The sequence below is a fragment of the Callithrix jacchus genome, chromosome 1 (assembly GCF_049354715.1).
Source record: "Callithrix jacchus isolate 240 chromosome 1, calJac240_pri, whole genome shotgun sequence".
Classification (NCBI taxonomy): domain Eukaryota; kingdom Metazoa; phylum Chordata; class Mammalia; order Primates; family Cebidae; genus Callithrix; species Callithrix jacchus.
In genome coordinates, this window is record NC_133502.1 from 13,907,591 (window position 1) to 13,922,355 (window position 14,765).

General features: G+C 46.0%; 1 protein-coding gene across 16 annotated transcripts in view; it reads left to right on the forward strand.

The window, feature by feature from the left end:
* Nucleotides 1–14,765, forward strand: part of FARP1 (FERM, ARH/RhoGEF and pleckstrin domain protein 1) — a 321,357-nt gene that overhangs the window by 69,799 nt on the left and 236,793 nt on the right. For all 16 annotated transcript variants that reach the window (XR_013534808.1, XR_013534712.1, XR_013534800.1 and 13 more), the window contains exon 2: nucleotides 17–210. Coding sequence is in view for 12 of the 16 variants with exons in the window: in XM_078370486.1 (XP_078226612.1) it covers nucleotides 40–210 (171 nt within the window). In the remaining 4 variants the exon portion in view is untranslated. The remainder of the gene's footprint in view (nucleotides 1–16; nucleotides 211–14,765) is intronic.

The following is a 14,765-nucleotide window of genomic DNA, read 5'->3' on the forward strand; positions in this document are numbered from 1 at the left end:
TCACTGCCTCCTGCAGATATTCTCTAAGCCACTTTCATCATGGGAGAAATAGAGCAGAGGCCGACCCCAGGATCACGACTGGGGGCCCCGGAAAATTCGGGGATCAGTACCTTGGAACGTGGACAGAAGCCGCCCCCAACGCCTTCAGGAAAACTTGTGTCCATCAAAATCCAGATGCTGGATGACACCCAGGAGGCATTTGAAGTTCCAGTAAGTTGGGGAATGTCTCTGTGAACCCAGGGGTATGGGTCAGCCTTTGGATAGGGGAGGTTGGGCTCACTCCCACGGCCAGTGACATGAGGCAGCCGGAGGGCCTGCATGTTCAGCACCTCCCTCTCTGCCCCCCGTGGCCTGCTGGCCCATTCTGGTTCCGAGCTCTCCAGTGTCTCAATTTATGCATGAACCACCCATACAGTGATGTCAGTGGCTTTGCCACTTGAATTTTATATGACCTTCCATTTAAATATATGGGTAATGTAAGTGCATATATATATATATATATATATATATGTTATGTTTATACATGTAACTGGAGGGAAGAGTGGTCTCGTGGCTGGATCCCAGTTTAATTTACTGGTCGTAGGCAATTCCTCTCTCATGTTGGTGCTTGTGTGTGTGTGTTTGTCTGGGGGAGTGTATTGAACTCATGTCCAGGTTACTGGCAAGAACAATCCCAAGAGCATCATTACTGAGCCATGTGTGTTTCATGTCAGGAAGTCGGGAGAGCCTGTGCGTGTAATCCCACAGGGTAGGGTGTGGAAGTATAGAAAAGCCTCCTTCGAGGCTGGGTGCTATGGCTCACGGCTGTAATCCTAGCACTTTGGAAGGCTGAGGTGGGCGGATCACCTGAGGTCAGGAGTTCAAGACCAGCCTAGCCAACTTGGTGAAATCCGGTGTCTACTAAAAATACAAAAAAAAAAAAAAAAAAAAAATTAGCTGGGGGTGGTGGCAGACACCTGTAATCCCAGCTACTTGAGAGGCTGAGGCAGGAGAATCACCGGAACTTGGGAGGTAGAGGTTGTAGTGAGCTGAGATTGTGCCATTGCACTCCAGCCTGGGCAACAAGAACAAGACTCTGTCTCAAAAAAAAAAAAAAAAGCCTCCTTCTGAGCCTACCATATGGCAGCCCTGCCACCCCAGGGTCCAGGACAGAGCAGGCCGGGGGCTGGAGCCATCACGGGAGGAGCCCCTGGTGCTCCTCACTTCTGTTGTTCTCTGAGCCCCTGCCCAGCCTGTCCCAACCTCCTCCTCAGATCGCTCCTACAGGAGGTTGAGAAGGCACCGCCTGCTCCATGCAGCCACCGCACACCTTATCCCGGCAGCAGAGGAAGGTGGGGGTGTCTGGCTGGCTAAGCAGCCAGCACGCTGCTCTCATCAGCTCAGTCCAGAGTACTCTTAAGACACCTCAGATCTAGTATTTTGGGTTTTCTGTCTTGAGTATCAAACACCAAGTCTAATATTGTTTGTGAGGGAGGAAAATAACTCGTGAATTCCAAGCAGCCAACTTCTAAACAAACCCTGGGAGCACACCTGTTTTTCAGTCTGGAGATGATCTGCCTGTTAACTCCTGTTGGCTAGAGGGGCTGGAATTTAATAGTTGGCATTAACGTGGGTAACCCATCATTTAATCATTTATGGGATATGATTCAGCAAATTACATTTATTTCAAAGAACATTACTCAGAGTGCATGAACTAACATTAAACGTCTCAGGGAAAGATAAACTCAGAATAGCTATGCGCAAAACCACCAATTTATTGCGCGCTGCAAACAACCTTTGTGTTTTCTAATTTTCTTAGTGTGAAATTTGTATCTTTCAAGTACTTGTGACAGCTTTGTATTTTGGTGAACAAAGCTATTGCTAGTCTGCCAAAATCATAGACTCTGTTGAGGAGAGCCTGCCATCTGGTTAGAATTGGGCCTCTTGGCATATGTGGTTTGTACCTGCACCACCTCACCCACTTTGTCTTGGTTGCCAGACTGGTTTGGTGACGTGTTTGGTTTCAGTGTTTCCTGCTCAGTACTGTGAAGGACTTCTGAGCCAGGCTTCTAGCAGCACATTCTGTTACACGGTGTTCTCCTGAGCGGGCTGGACTGTGGAGCTAGCAAAGGCTGCTCCTAAGTGCACTCACTCTGGGGATCGCTGGGCTGCTCTCACCTGTGGCTCTTCCTGAAACCAAAGAAAGTCAAGACCCCATTCCTCACCACTATTTAGGGAGCAGCTACGCGTGAACTCCCTGCCCAAGAAGTAGTAATACAAGTGTGTTTTCATCTTTTAAAATGATTTTTCTTCATAATTTTGGATGGCTTCTCCTGTGCATTTATAAGCCCTCTGTCTGGAAGGAACCTTTCTCATGCTCTCTGATAAACTCCTATGGATTCTTTAAAGCCTTATCAGTTTTGCCTGGATGCCTACTCTCTCAGGCAGTGGACAGGGCTTTTTCTTTCTTCTTGCAGATGTCTTTACTCATACACCTGTCAGATGTACGAGAGTGCCTGGGTTCAAATCCTCTCCTACTGAAAGTTGTGCAGTGTGGACAAGTTATTAACCTGTCTGTGTCGATAAAATGAGGCCAGTAATAAACTCTGCTTTATACTATATGAGAATAGAAAAGAGGTGACACAAATAAAGTGGAACAATTCTTGACATGTAATAAGAGCTTAACATACATGATTAGTAGTAACGATAATGACATGCACTTCCAGCTGCCTTCCTGTTTCGTCTGTATCCCCAGCATCTAGCATGCCACCTGGCACGTAGTAGGTGCTAATTAAATGTTTGCCAACTGTCAGAGTGAGTTTATTTTACAAGTAGAATTAATGCCATTGTTAGTTTTCACATGTCTCCTCCATTCATACTTCAATTTTTTCCATTTGGTCAGAATGTTCCTCAACCCCTGGGCCACAGATGTATTCCTTAAGTGACTGTAGAAAGCCATATATCCGCATTTTTATTGGTGGAGCTGACTGAGTCACTACCTCATGGTCGTTAAGAGTAGCCACAGCCAGGCCAGCAGCAGCTGGCAGGCATCGGGGCTGGCTGTGATGGCTCAGTCATCGGGGATGGGAGGAAAGTGACTAGGATTAGGAGAGACTCAGCTCCCCGTCTTGCTTTAAAACCTTATGCTGAAACTTTTTGCTGGGAATTCATCAAGGCCAAGTGTCTGATCCTGGAAGCGTCCTTTGATGGAATGCCCCAAGTGAATGAATTCTCATGACTCAGTCGCATTCGCCATGCAGCTGAGCTGGGCACATGGCCAGAAGCCCCTGCAGGTTCCTTTGGGGATGACCAGTGTCTTTCCCTGGGGGTTGAATTTCCTGGGTCTTGGCTTATTAATTTTGTTTTAAAATATGGATTTGTAGGCAAAATAGTCATTTAAAATGCAAATCCCCTAAACACTTCTGGCACAGAGAACCACACTATCTTCTCCATGGTGTCTCCATCCTTTATACCCTGGAAAAATGATAATTAAAGAGCTCTGCCTTTTGGAAGGCTTTGGCAGTTAGCACCACGGTTTTTTCCTTTCTGTAACTGGTTCCACAAGCACCTTTGCGGTTGAACTTGGACAGACTTTTTAGGTATTTCCTCTGCAGAGTGGAAAGTTCAGACGCAGTATTTTTAGTAAATTCTTATATGGTGTTTTATCATCTTTATGTGGAAAACACTGTGCAAATAAGCTTCACCCTGTGGTTTATGATACACACCGCTTTCTCTTCCAACCAGAGGTTATGAAACAGACTGACTCTTGGGCATCTGAAAGGGTTAATAACGTGCCCCTGTGCCCGCCCAGGCCATTTCCCTGATGGTTCCTGGGAAGGTTTTCTGTGTCCCCTCCTCATGACCCTGCTGGTAAACAAACACTGTTCCCACTGACATTAGTAGGATGAAACAGATGGTTTCCGCTCCAACTATTTATTCGGTTTACGTATTTTCATTAGCAGTGTTTCCATCGGAAGAGCAGACGAAATAAAACACAGCCTTTTTTTTTCTTTGCTTCTTTTGAGTAACCCTGGTATAAAAAAAAAAAGTGGTGGACGATGCTCACAGGTGACAAAAATGACACCTAGTGCCTGTCTAAGGGTTAGAGGGAGTGGCCAGTTTCAGGCAGGTGAGTGATAGCAGAAGCCCAGAACCCCTCTGGGGAGCAGGGGCAGGAGTTAGTGGTGACAGAGGGAAGTCAGCGTCCACAGTCATCATCGCAGGAAATGATCCTTGGAACGGGCTTGCGTTGCTGTCTTGTCACTGCTGTGCTTGAGTGTTTTTGCTCCCCAGGCTTATGTAGCATTCATCCTTTGCCTGAGGATCAAGTGTGGGCTTCGTGGCTCGGGGAGCCTGGCAGGGAGCCAGGAGCCTCCATGGAGGGTCCCCGTACACTCTTCTCAATGACAGGCCTTAGCTTCTCATGTCAGAACACCCTGTTCTTTGTTGACCTGCTTGGCGTTGGCCTCTTGCAGGTAGAGTGGCCACTCCTTGGAGGGCAAGTCCTCTTGTTTTTGTTCATCATCATCATATCCTACGCCTGAACGGCACCTGTGTGTGAAACTGACTGGTTACAGTTCTGTTTGGTCATTTCACAGCACAAGAGTTGGTGCTGTCCTAGCATAACAAGGCAAAGAGCTCGTGGGAAGAGCTTGACTCCCTTCCTCGTGTTTGCACAGCATGAAGGTGGGGTGTGGATTGGCACTCAGCCTGCAGAACCCTCAACTTACCCGTCTTCTGGCACTTACCCTCTTCCTTCGTGAGACTCAAGGACTTCCACTGCCTCCTCCTTCCACACAGGCGGTCCCTGTTCAGCTTGGCCCCCCCCGTTCCCCCACCCCCATGCTGCCCTGTTCTCACCGCTTTCTAAACACCCACCCCATCCTCACCCCAAACACATTGATCAAAATCCCACCCACTGCTGGGCCTCTCCCAGGCGTGTGCTCCAGGCCAGGCTTCTCCTGACAGTGCCAATATCTCACCTCCCATCAGACCTTGAATCGCGGCCTCTAATCTTGCCTCTCTCATTCATTATTCCTGGTGCTGTGACTCAGTTCCCTAATCTGCAGAATCAGGCACTGGGGCCAGATGATCATAAAGGTTGCTCCCAACCCCTTTCCTTCTTTGGAAGTGAGGACCCTGTGTTGACGTCCTTCATGATGAGTTAACTTTTTGTGACTGTATTTGTGAATTCTCCAGACGGAAGGTAAAATCTTGGAGGAAAGAGATTGTTCATTTTAGAGCAAACCCTAATGCCTCCACAGCCTGATTAGATGCAGTGGGTACCGTGTGCCTACTGAGTGCTGAAGAAAGATACCTGATGAGAATGAGGAAGCATGCCATGATTTATATACCACGCCGGTCACGGGCCCCAGGAAGTGTTATGATTGACCTTATGTGCTTGTGGGATGGCTATTTCCATAAAGCTCACTGCGCTACATAGGGCTGAACTCCATGCTGTTTGACATGGGAGATGGAAGACTGAAATCAAATATTTTCTTGATAAAACGTTATTGGTAGAAAATACAACAAGTTTGAGTTGAAATCAGAGACCCAGAGTTTTTGAGAAAAGTAATGAGTTTGCATGTCATAAAAGACTACTTAGGTTCTTTTCTGGTGTCAGAATCACCTGTGTTCTCTTGGAGACCTCATTAGAGTTACAAATTCAGTCCTTACATGATTAAACATTGATTTTATTTCATTATTATACCTTTTGAAATGTAACGGTTCTTTCATTCCTTTAATTTTCACTGAAACCTGGGTTTGACATCAATGGGGAGCTTGCTTTCCGCGAGCTCTGGTTCAGGGCGAGGTCTCCACTGGGGATAGATTAGAAAGCTGACATCATAAGCTCGAGCTCAGAAAAAGGGATGGAGCAGAAGTTTGTCTTTTCAGAAAGCTCAGGGTTTCCTCCTTGTGGCCCTGCAGTTGACATCAGGAGCTGGGCTTGTGCCCACTGGTAGCAACTGTGCTTTTATGTAAGTGTGTTCATTTACTCTGTCTTTGTCTTTCATATTTATTAAAAATAATTTTTTTTTGAGACAAGAAAGGTGCAGTGGCCCGATCAGAGCTCACTGCAGCCTCAAACTCTTGGACTCAAGCTACCCTCCTGTCTCAGCCTCCCTAGTAGCTGGGACTACAGGTGCATGCCACCACACTGGGCTAATTTATTTTTATTTTTATCTGTAGAGACAAGGTCTTGCTGTGTTATCCAGTCTGGTCTGGAACTCCTAGTCAAGCAGTCCTCCCGTTTGGCCTCCCAAAGTATTAGGATGACAGGCATACGCCACTGCTCTCAGCCACACCCTTTTTATTTCTAATGAATTGTTTCCCAATTTATTTTCATTTTTTGAGACAGTCTTCCATGTCACCGAGGCCGGAGTGCAGTGGAGCAGTCCTGGCTCACTGCAGCCTCGACCTCTGTGCTCAGCAGTCCTCCCACTGCCGCCCTCCTACTTGCTGACACTGCTGGCACACATCACCATACCTAGCTTTTTTTTTTTCTTTTTGTGGAGACAGGGGTCTCTATATATTGCCCAGGCTGGTCTGAAACTCCTGGACTGAGGTGACCCTCCTGCCTTGGCCTCCTAAAGTTCTGGGATTACAGGCATTAGCTACTGTGCCCAGCCTGTTCTTTTTAATTTCTCTTTCAGCCATCTTAGGGAATGTGCCCTTAGGGAAAGTATTTTTTTTCTTTTTTTCTCCCCACAAAGAGGTGAAATACACATTTTTTTTTTTAGACGGAGTTTCGCTCTTTTTACCCAGGCTGGAGTGCAATGGCGTCATCTCAGCTCACCTCAGCTCACCTCAACCTCCACCTCCTGGGTTCAGGCAATTCTCCTGCCTCAGCCTCCTGAGTAGCTGGGATTACAGGCACGTGCCACCATGCCCAGCTAATTTTTGTATTTTTAGTAGAGACGGGGTTTCACTATGTTGACCAGGATGGTATCGATCTCTTGACCTCGTGATCCACCCGCCTCGGCCTACCAAAGTGCTGGGATTACAGGCGTGAGCCACTGCGCCTGGCCCGAAATACATTTAACTAAAGGTCTCGAGGGGGCAGGGCCTCTTTTTTTGGTAAGTGTTGCGGTTCTGACCCTCCCGGAATCCCGAGTCCCTCCCTGGAGTGGGCTTGCCCCTGGAGTGGTCTGATTGTAATGATAGTGGAAGGAAGGTGCTTAGATTCCAGGATGACTTAATTTTCTTCTTTTGTCCCAAATGCTTCACACATAAGAGATGCAGGGTGTGGAGGAGGAGGAGGATAGACCCAAATCACACTGAATTGGCCCTTTCAGCCCTGCAAGGAGGTTGTGTGTCCAGAACGGCATTTGCTGCCGCTGAAGCTGCGCTCTGAACCAGAAGGAGCAGAGGGCGCCTGGCGTGTTCACGCAGCTTTAAAAACTAAGTCAGCATCTCTTTTTCTTATCACTGTTGCTTTTGGCTCCTTTTATTAGCAAAGTTTCTGAAACAGAATTTTAGGCTACTTTGCTCTGCGTGGTCATTTCTGTGTTTTATTTAACTTGGAGTCATTAATGGTGCCTGAGTCTAGCCCCATGAGATTACATTTAAAGGCTACTTAGGCTATGTTAATAGATGAAAAACATTTTTTTTCATAAATCATTTTAGCTAAATACTGTTAGCTTTCCTTTCTAGCGTCTCAGGAGCCAAGAGTAGAATTGAAGTGCCGGCCTGAAATGTTTGCGTGCACCCCTTTCAACTGTAGCAAAGAGCCTGCTGATCCAAGTCAGTTCTGTAGCTTGATGCCTGCAGTGATTCCTTAACAGCTGTTTGCTATTCCCCCCCCCAAAAAGGAATCACTCAGTAGAACCGAATAAAAAGAATCAACTAATTGCGAATGTCTGAATCTGACGTTAAAAATGGGCCACAATCTGAGAAAATGTAGGAAGTTTGAAAAGCTACTTTTTTTTCTTTTTTAAATGGAGACAGTAAATTTTCTCAATGATGAGAAATGAAGGAGGGGTTGAAGGGAAAATTCAGGCCCCTGAGACCCCACTGCCTCACTTCCTAGCTGTATGACTCTGTGTGACTGGCTGGCCAGTCTCATCTGTACACGTGGAGAATACGTACTACTTGAGGCCCAGGTGAGGCTCAAATGAGATCTGCAAAACCACCTTGCCGAGAACGCATAATCCGGTTCTCATGAAAATAGGTTCTCTTCCTTCCTTTCACCCTGAACTTTAGTTTCCTTCTCGTTCTTTCACAGAATGGGGGCCCTGCTTTCAACGTAGAGCTGTTTGCTGGATCAGTGGGAGAAAAGAAAGTGAATGAAAGCGCTTCAGAATAAAAAATCGTGTGCTTGTGTCAGACACGGCAGCTGTCTGTATAGTCTCACATCAAACTGGCGCTTTCTTTGGAGGGTGAATCATTACCTAAGCCAAAGCTGTGTCCCAGGTGGCTTTTGGAAGGTCTTTAAGAACCAAGCACCCCTTGGACAATTGCTGTGAAACCACCATTTCTGTCAAGCTTGTTTACTGCCTTTTTGTGGATTTACCTGCAGCTTCTGTGAGCTTCAGTTTAATCAGCTTTAAAATCGCGGGGGTTGCTCTTTGAGCTCAGAAATTTTACATGCATTTTTGCTTTGCTGATTTCTTGATCTCCTCTATTTCCTTAGCTTCAAAAGTTCTCCATTTTCCCAGTCAGGATGTTACTGGGTGAACCATTCATCCCTCTGCCGTAGACTAGATGAATGATTATAAGGTAGATGCAGGATTTCAGGATCCTCTGGGGCAGGTCTTTTCAATATAGGCTCTCTGGGTTCATTTGAAGGAAGTGCTCAGCTGGCTGGATCCTCTTGCGTTAGAATGTAAATATAAAAACATTGCACATATTAAATGGACTGATTTTTAAAAATTATCTGCCATGTTTGAACATTCAATTATTTGCTGTCTTCCTTTGAACACTTGAGTTGGAGATAATGATTTTAACTCATAAGACACACACAGAATGACTTAATCAGTTTGGGATTTCCCTTCTGTAGATAGAATGATCATGGAAAATAACAATTCTCAAAGCCGTTAGCACTTTATAACTTTGAACGAGAACCTCATAGGTTTCTGTTTCCTCATTTATACAAACAGGAAGTTGGACCAGATACCCACAGTGGAATTCTGTGGCTCTGGTTTTATTTTATGGAATGTGGTCTTGGAAACACGATATGGGTTTCACAAATGTGTATCCACCTGGGAGGCAAGGTGCTACTGGTGATAAGAAAATGAATAAAAATAATAACTGCCCTCTAAAAAACCCCTTGCTGTGTGCCAGACATTGTGCCAAGTCTGTTTGTACGTTATCTCATGTGTTGCTAAGTGAGCCTATGAGGTAGGTAGGAATAACACCAATTAGTCTCACAGGGTATAAGTGACTTGGTGTGGGTCAGTGTGCTGGAGAGAAGGAGCTGGAATCCCAGCCCAGGACCACCAACACCTGAGCCTGTCACTTACTTTGTTCAATGGTCTGGGGCCATAAAGAGCCATTAGTGTTGTAAGTAGAATTTCCATGCTGCTAAAGAAATAGCACTAGAAGATAAATCCTCTCAGCAAGGCAGTTTACTTTTATAGAAGGGTGAGGCTCACGGATGGAGGGAGCAATGGTGGCAGCACGCTTGGACAGCGGGGGAAGGGGTACTTATGCCTGATGGGGGGGGTCGTCCCTACTGTTGTGTTGTTCCCCTATTGGCCAGGGTTAGACTGCACAAGCTAGACTAATCCCAATGGGCTCTTTTAAAGAGAGCAAGGTGGGTGTTTTGGCAGGAAGGACGGTTACAGGTGGGTCAGAGCAGGTATCCAGGGGTGACCTAGGTCAAAGAAGGTGACCAGAGCAGGTGACTGGAGCAGGTGACTGGGAGGAGTCAGGACGGAGCCGGGGGCCAGAGGAACAGATGTGAACTACTGATGAGAGCCAGTGGAGAAGGTTGTTTACTGAAACTGCAAGGAAGTTAAACTTTAAAATAGAGAATTAAAGAATAAGGGAGCTGAACACACTGACATACTGATTCTTTGAAGAGAAATTTGGGGTTCATTGTAACATTAGGATGATACAGCATGCCAGCTGTGCTAGTGCCTGTGACAGGTGCCAGGGGAAGGTGCTCTAGTGGGCAGGATGGGTTGAAGAGGGCGGAGTCTGCAGAAGGACAGCTCAGTGACCAGAGGCCTTTGCAATATCATCTCCACGTGGTAATGACTGATAGGGGCCAGGCCCTGCAGACAGACTGTCAGGGGGTTTGATGGGTCCAGGAGAAAGCCCTAGAACTGACAGAGCTTGGTAGCTGATGGGGCAGGAGCAGGCCCCCCCCGCCCCGGGAGTGAGAGAGTACCCAGAGTCCTCAGATTTATAGCCTGGATGGCTTAGGGCTGTCACTGAGGACTAGGAAGTCAACTCTGTGTGACCAAAGTTTTACTTGAAATAAAGTCTTCCTTTAGTTGATATGAAAGGAACATTGCCAATGTTGCTAATAAAGGCATTGGTTTGTTTTTGTTTTTGTTTTTTTTGAGACCCAGTTTCTCTCCTGTCACCCAGGCTCGAGTGCAATGGCGCCATCTTGGCTCGCTGTAACCTCCGCCTCCTGGGTTCGAGCCTTTCTCCTGTCTCAGCCTCCTGAGTAGCTGGGACTATAGGTGCCTACCACCATGCCCAGCTGATTTTTGTATTTTTAGTAGAGATGGGGTTTCACCATGTTGGCGAGGCTGTTCTCGAAATCCTGACCTCAGGTGATCCACCTGCCTCAGCCTCCTGAAGTGCTGGGATTACGGGCGTGAGCCACCACGCCCAGCCATGGAAGACATTGCTTTGTTGTTTATCACAAAGAAGAATCTGTGGCTCTGGAAATTAACTTCCAGGGTTCTTCGTGATGATGTAAAGGGTACAAACTGGAAGTAACAAATGGAAGTCGATTGCTTAGTTTCAGTTTATGTTAGGAACATTACATGTACTCTTTGCATTCTAATTTCCTCAGTGAAGCTGCTCTGTTAAGCTTGCCACACCTGGGTGACCACCAAGCTGGAAAAGGATTTAGATCCAGTGTTTTCAAACGATTCTATTAAAAAGCATTAAAAAGGAGCAGAACAGTTGCTTTCTTCAGCTCATTATTTAGTTTTGATGTAATTTGCCAGCGACATGAACTGTAACATGAAATTGGCTATTATCCCATCTTCCAGTGGCCATTTGTCAGTACGTATTTCTGCCAGCACACAGAACTCGGGTGCTTCATTACCTTTGATCTAGGCATAAGACTTAGTGTGTCGGGCATTGCAGAGCAAGACCAGAGGGCATATGTGGACTTCTTAGGTTATCACGGTATCTTTTTTTTTCATATTTGAAAGCTGAATTAGTTTCCTAGGGCAGCCATAAGAAAGCACTACAAACCTGTGGCTTAAACAATAGGCAGTTACTATCTCACAATTCTGGAGGGGTAGGTGAAACAGAGAGGAGTCCCTCTCTTCCTGACTACCCATCGCTTGCCAGGGCCTCCCATTTGCTGACCCCAACCAGAAGCCCCAGAGTAAGAGAGCTGAGGTGAGCAGCCTGTGGCGCTCGGCCTGCAGGCAGAGTGAGAAGAGCCAGGACATCTGGTTGGAGATGGCTGTGACTTCTGCATCACAGAGAACATGGAGGCTGCTCCATCCCTGCCTCGCTAACCCCACGCTCTCTTCCTCTGCCTTTGCTTCCATTCCTGCAGTCTCGGACCACAGGCTCCTTTTTACCCCCGCACTGATTCTCATCCCTTCACTTGCGGAACATGGCTTCACATGGCAGGCATCAACAAGAATACCTTTCATTCACGTCAGTCCTGGGGTTCACCGACATGCTCTTAATTCTGGACAGTCTTAGCAGTAGAATTCAAATGATGAAGAGAAAGGTGCATGTAGTAGTTACAGCACACACTGAATATAAGCGCTGAAAAAACCTCAGATGTTACTATTAACCATCTTACCTCTTAGCCTGATGTAATTATTTTTGTAAGGATGAAGATGACATATTTTATTAGAGCTGTTAAACGGGACATCTGGTTTCATGATCCAGCGCGGAGAGCAACTCTTTTCCTTTTATTGACTCGATTTCAGTTGCATTTCTCAGCTCATTACGTCCAGGTAGATTTCTCCACGATGATTGGACTTCCGTTTGTTTCCCACAGGACTGAGCTTCCTGGACTTGCGCCATTCCTCTAATCTGGCCTTGAGGTTTATTACGATCTCACTCATTATTCCCAGCAAACCAGAAGAACCCTCACTCCAAGCACATCAGTGTTTCTAACTGTGGACTCTGCACTCCCTCCTGAAACCAGGAGTGTTTCTTCTGACCTTTCCTTTCCTTTCTGCTTTAGGGGCCATTTCTCTAAAGCAGACTTCCCCATCAGGGCCTTCCCCTGCCTTGGGTGTCTTTTGAAGCTCCTGAAAGGTCCATGGCCGACTTAGAAAATAAAGTTCTGATTTTCTCCAGAAAACTTGTTCAGCAGAAACTGAGACACTGCCAGCAGCCCTCTGGCATCCTGCCAACCAGGCTGTTCAGAGAGTCTTTCTGTGGGGACTTACAAACTGGCTTGCTGAGCTTCTAAACTTATTTTCGCCCTCTTGTCTGGCTCTTAAAATGCTGGATCCAGGGGCCTGGAGAGTTGGTTTTGTCTCTGGTTATTGTTCAGTGGTACACAAGGTACTGGCTGAAAACAAGGGTTTTTTTCTATGTCCTTTGTACCCGCATGAACTCGTGGGGAGGTCAGTGATGGCTTGAAGTCCCTGCTGGCACCGTTTCTGCTGTAGCATTGAGGGAACACCGTAGTCCATTTTTCCCTGGCTAATCCATCCCTTAATGACTTAAGTTGACATTTGTTGAATTATGGTGTATGAGTTCACTAGCGCCACTGTAACAAAGTATCACAAACTGGGTGGCTTCAGGAATAGAAGTGTGTGGTCTCAGCTCTGGAGACCAGCTGTCTGAGATCAATGTGTCAGCAATATTGGTTCCTTCCAAGGGTTGTGAGGAAAAATTGGTCCTGAGCTGCTCTCCTGGCTCCTGGAGGTTTGCTGGTAATCTGCGGTGTTCCTTGGTTTATATGGATACCTCACGTTTGTCTCTGCCATCATCTTTGCCTGGTTTTCTTGCTGTGTGAGGGTCTGTCTCTGTATTTTCCCCTTTCGTAAGGACATGGTCATATTAGATTAGGGCCCGCCCTGCTGACTTCATAGCAACTCGATAATTTACAAACACCTGATTTCCAAATAAGGTCACGTTCACAGGTACCAGGGATTAGGACTCCATCTTTTTTTATGTGGAGGAGGGGAGATGAAGTTCCACCCAGCTAAATAACACCCGTTGTTTGTTTTAACGAACCATTTGAAAAATGGCCGTGCTGTTCACTGCTGTGACTTCTAGCTGTGTGACTCATTTCCCCAGTTTTCTGCTCTTGTTCTTTTGGAGCATAATGAAGTCTGGGAAATTTTCCCAGTAAGTGGAGGAGACCAGAACTCCTAAATCACATGTATGTGTACTTGGAATTAGAACTGAAGTAAGGGTGGCCATATGACATGAGAAATCAAAGCTGTATTAAGTGAACTGTAGGAGTGAGTGTTGTTGTTTTTGTTTTTTTTTTTTTTTTTTTTTGAGTTATTTTTTTCACCATCACTCTTCCACCACCATTTCCCAGTGGATCAGTGGTGAGAGAGTACGAGTTTGAAAGCTACCAGGAGTACCTCCCAACCCATCCGGTGACATTTCTCACATTCACGCTCATTCTGGCAAAAGTCTGTTCTTTTGACGGATTAGTCCATGTGGAAACAATGTCTTCACTACTATCCTAGCATTCTCTTGGGCTTCAAGAAATTATGTCCGAGAACATCACTCATCATTTAAGAAATGCAAATCAAAATCACGGTGAAGTATCAGCTGACACTTATTAGGATTGCTACTATTAAAAAAAAAAAACCCAGGAAATAACAAGTGCTGATGAGGATATGGTGAAATTGGTATCCTGTGCACCGTTGGTGAGAATGTAAAATTGTGCAGCTGATGCAGAAAATATTATGGCAGTGCCTCAAATTAAAAGTTGCCATTTGATCCAGCAGTCCTCCTTTGGGGCCATGCCCAAATCCAAAGCAGGATCTTGTAAGGTAATTGTACACCCATGTTTATAGCAGTACTATTCACACTAGCCAGGAAGTAGAAGGAACCCAAATGTCCATCCTCAGATAAATGGAGAAGCGAAGTGTGCTGTATATGTGCAAAATGGTGTATTATTCAGTCTTAAAAAGGAAGGAAATCCTGCCGTATGCCACAACATAGATGAACCTTGAGAACATGATGCTAAGTGAAATAAGCCAATTACAAAAAGAAAAATACTAGGTGATTCTACTCAGATGAGGTACATAAATAGAAACAAAGTAGAATGGTGGTTGCTGTGGGAAGGCATAAGTGGGAGCTGTTTAATGGGTATGGTGTTTGTTTTGCCAGATGAAAAGATTGGGAGATCTTTTCCACAAAAATGCAAATATACCTGGCACTATTGACTGTGCACTTAAAAATGGCTAAAATGGGCCCAGCACAGTGTCTCACGCCTGTAATCGCAGCCCTTTGGCTTGGTGAGGCAGGTGGATCACCTGCGGTCAGGAGTTCGAGACTAGCCTGACCAATATGGTGAAATCTTGTCTCTACTAAAAATACAAAAAGTTATCTGCATGTGTTGGTGGATGCCTGTACTCTCAGCTACTGGGGAGATGAAGGCAGGAGAATCATTTGAACCCAGGTGGCAGAGGTCGCAGTGAGCTGAGTTTGTGTCA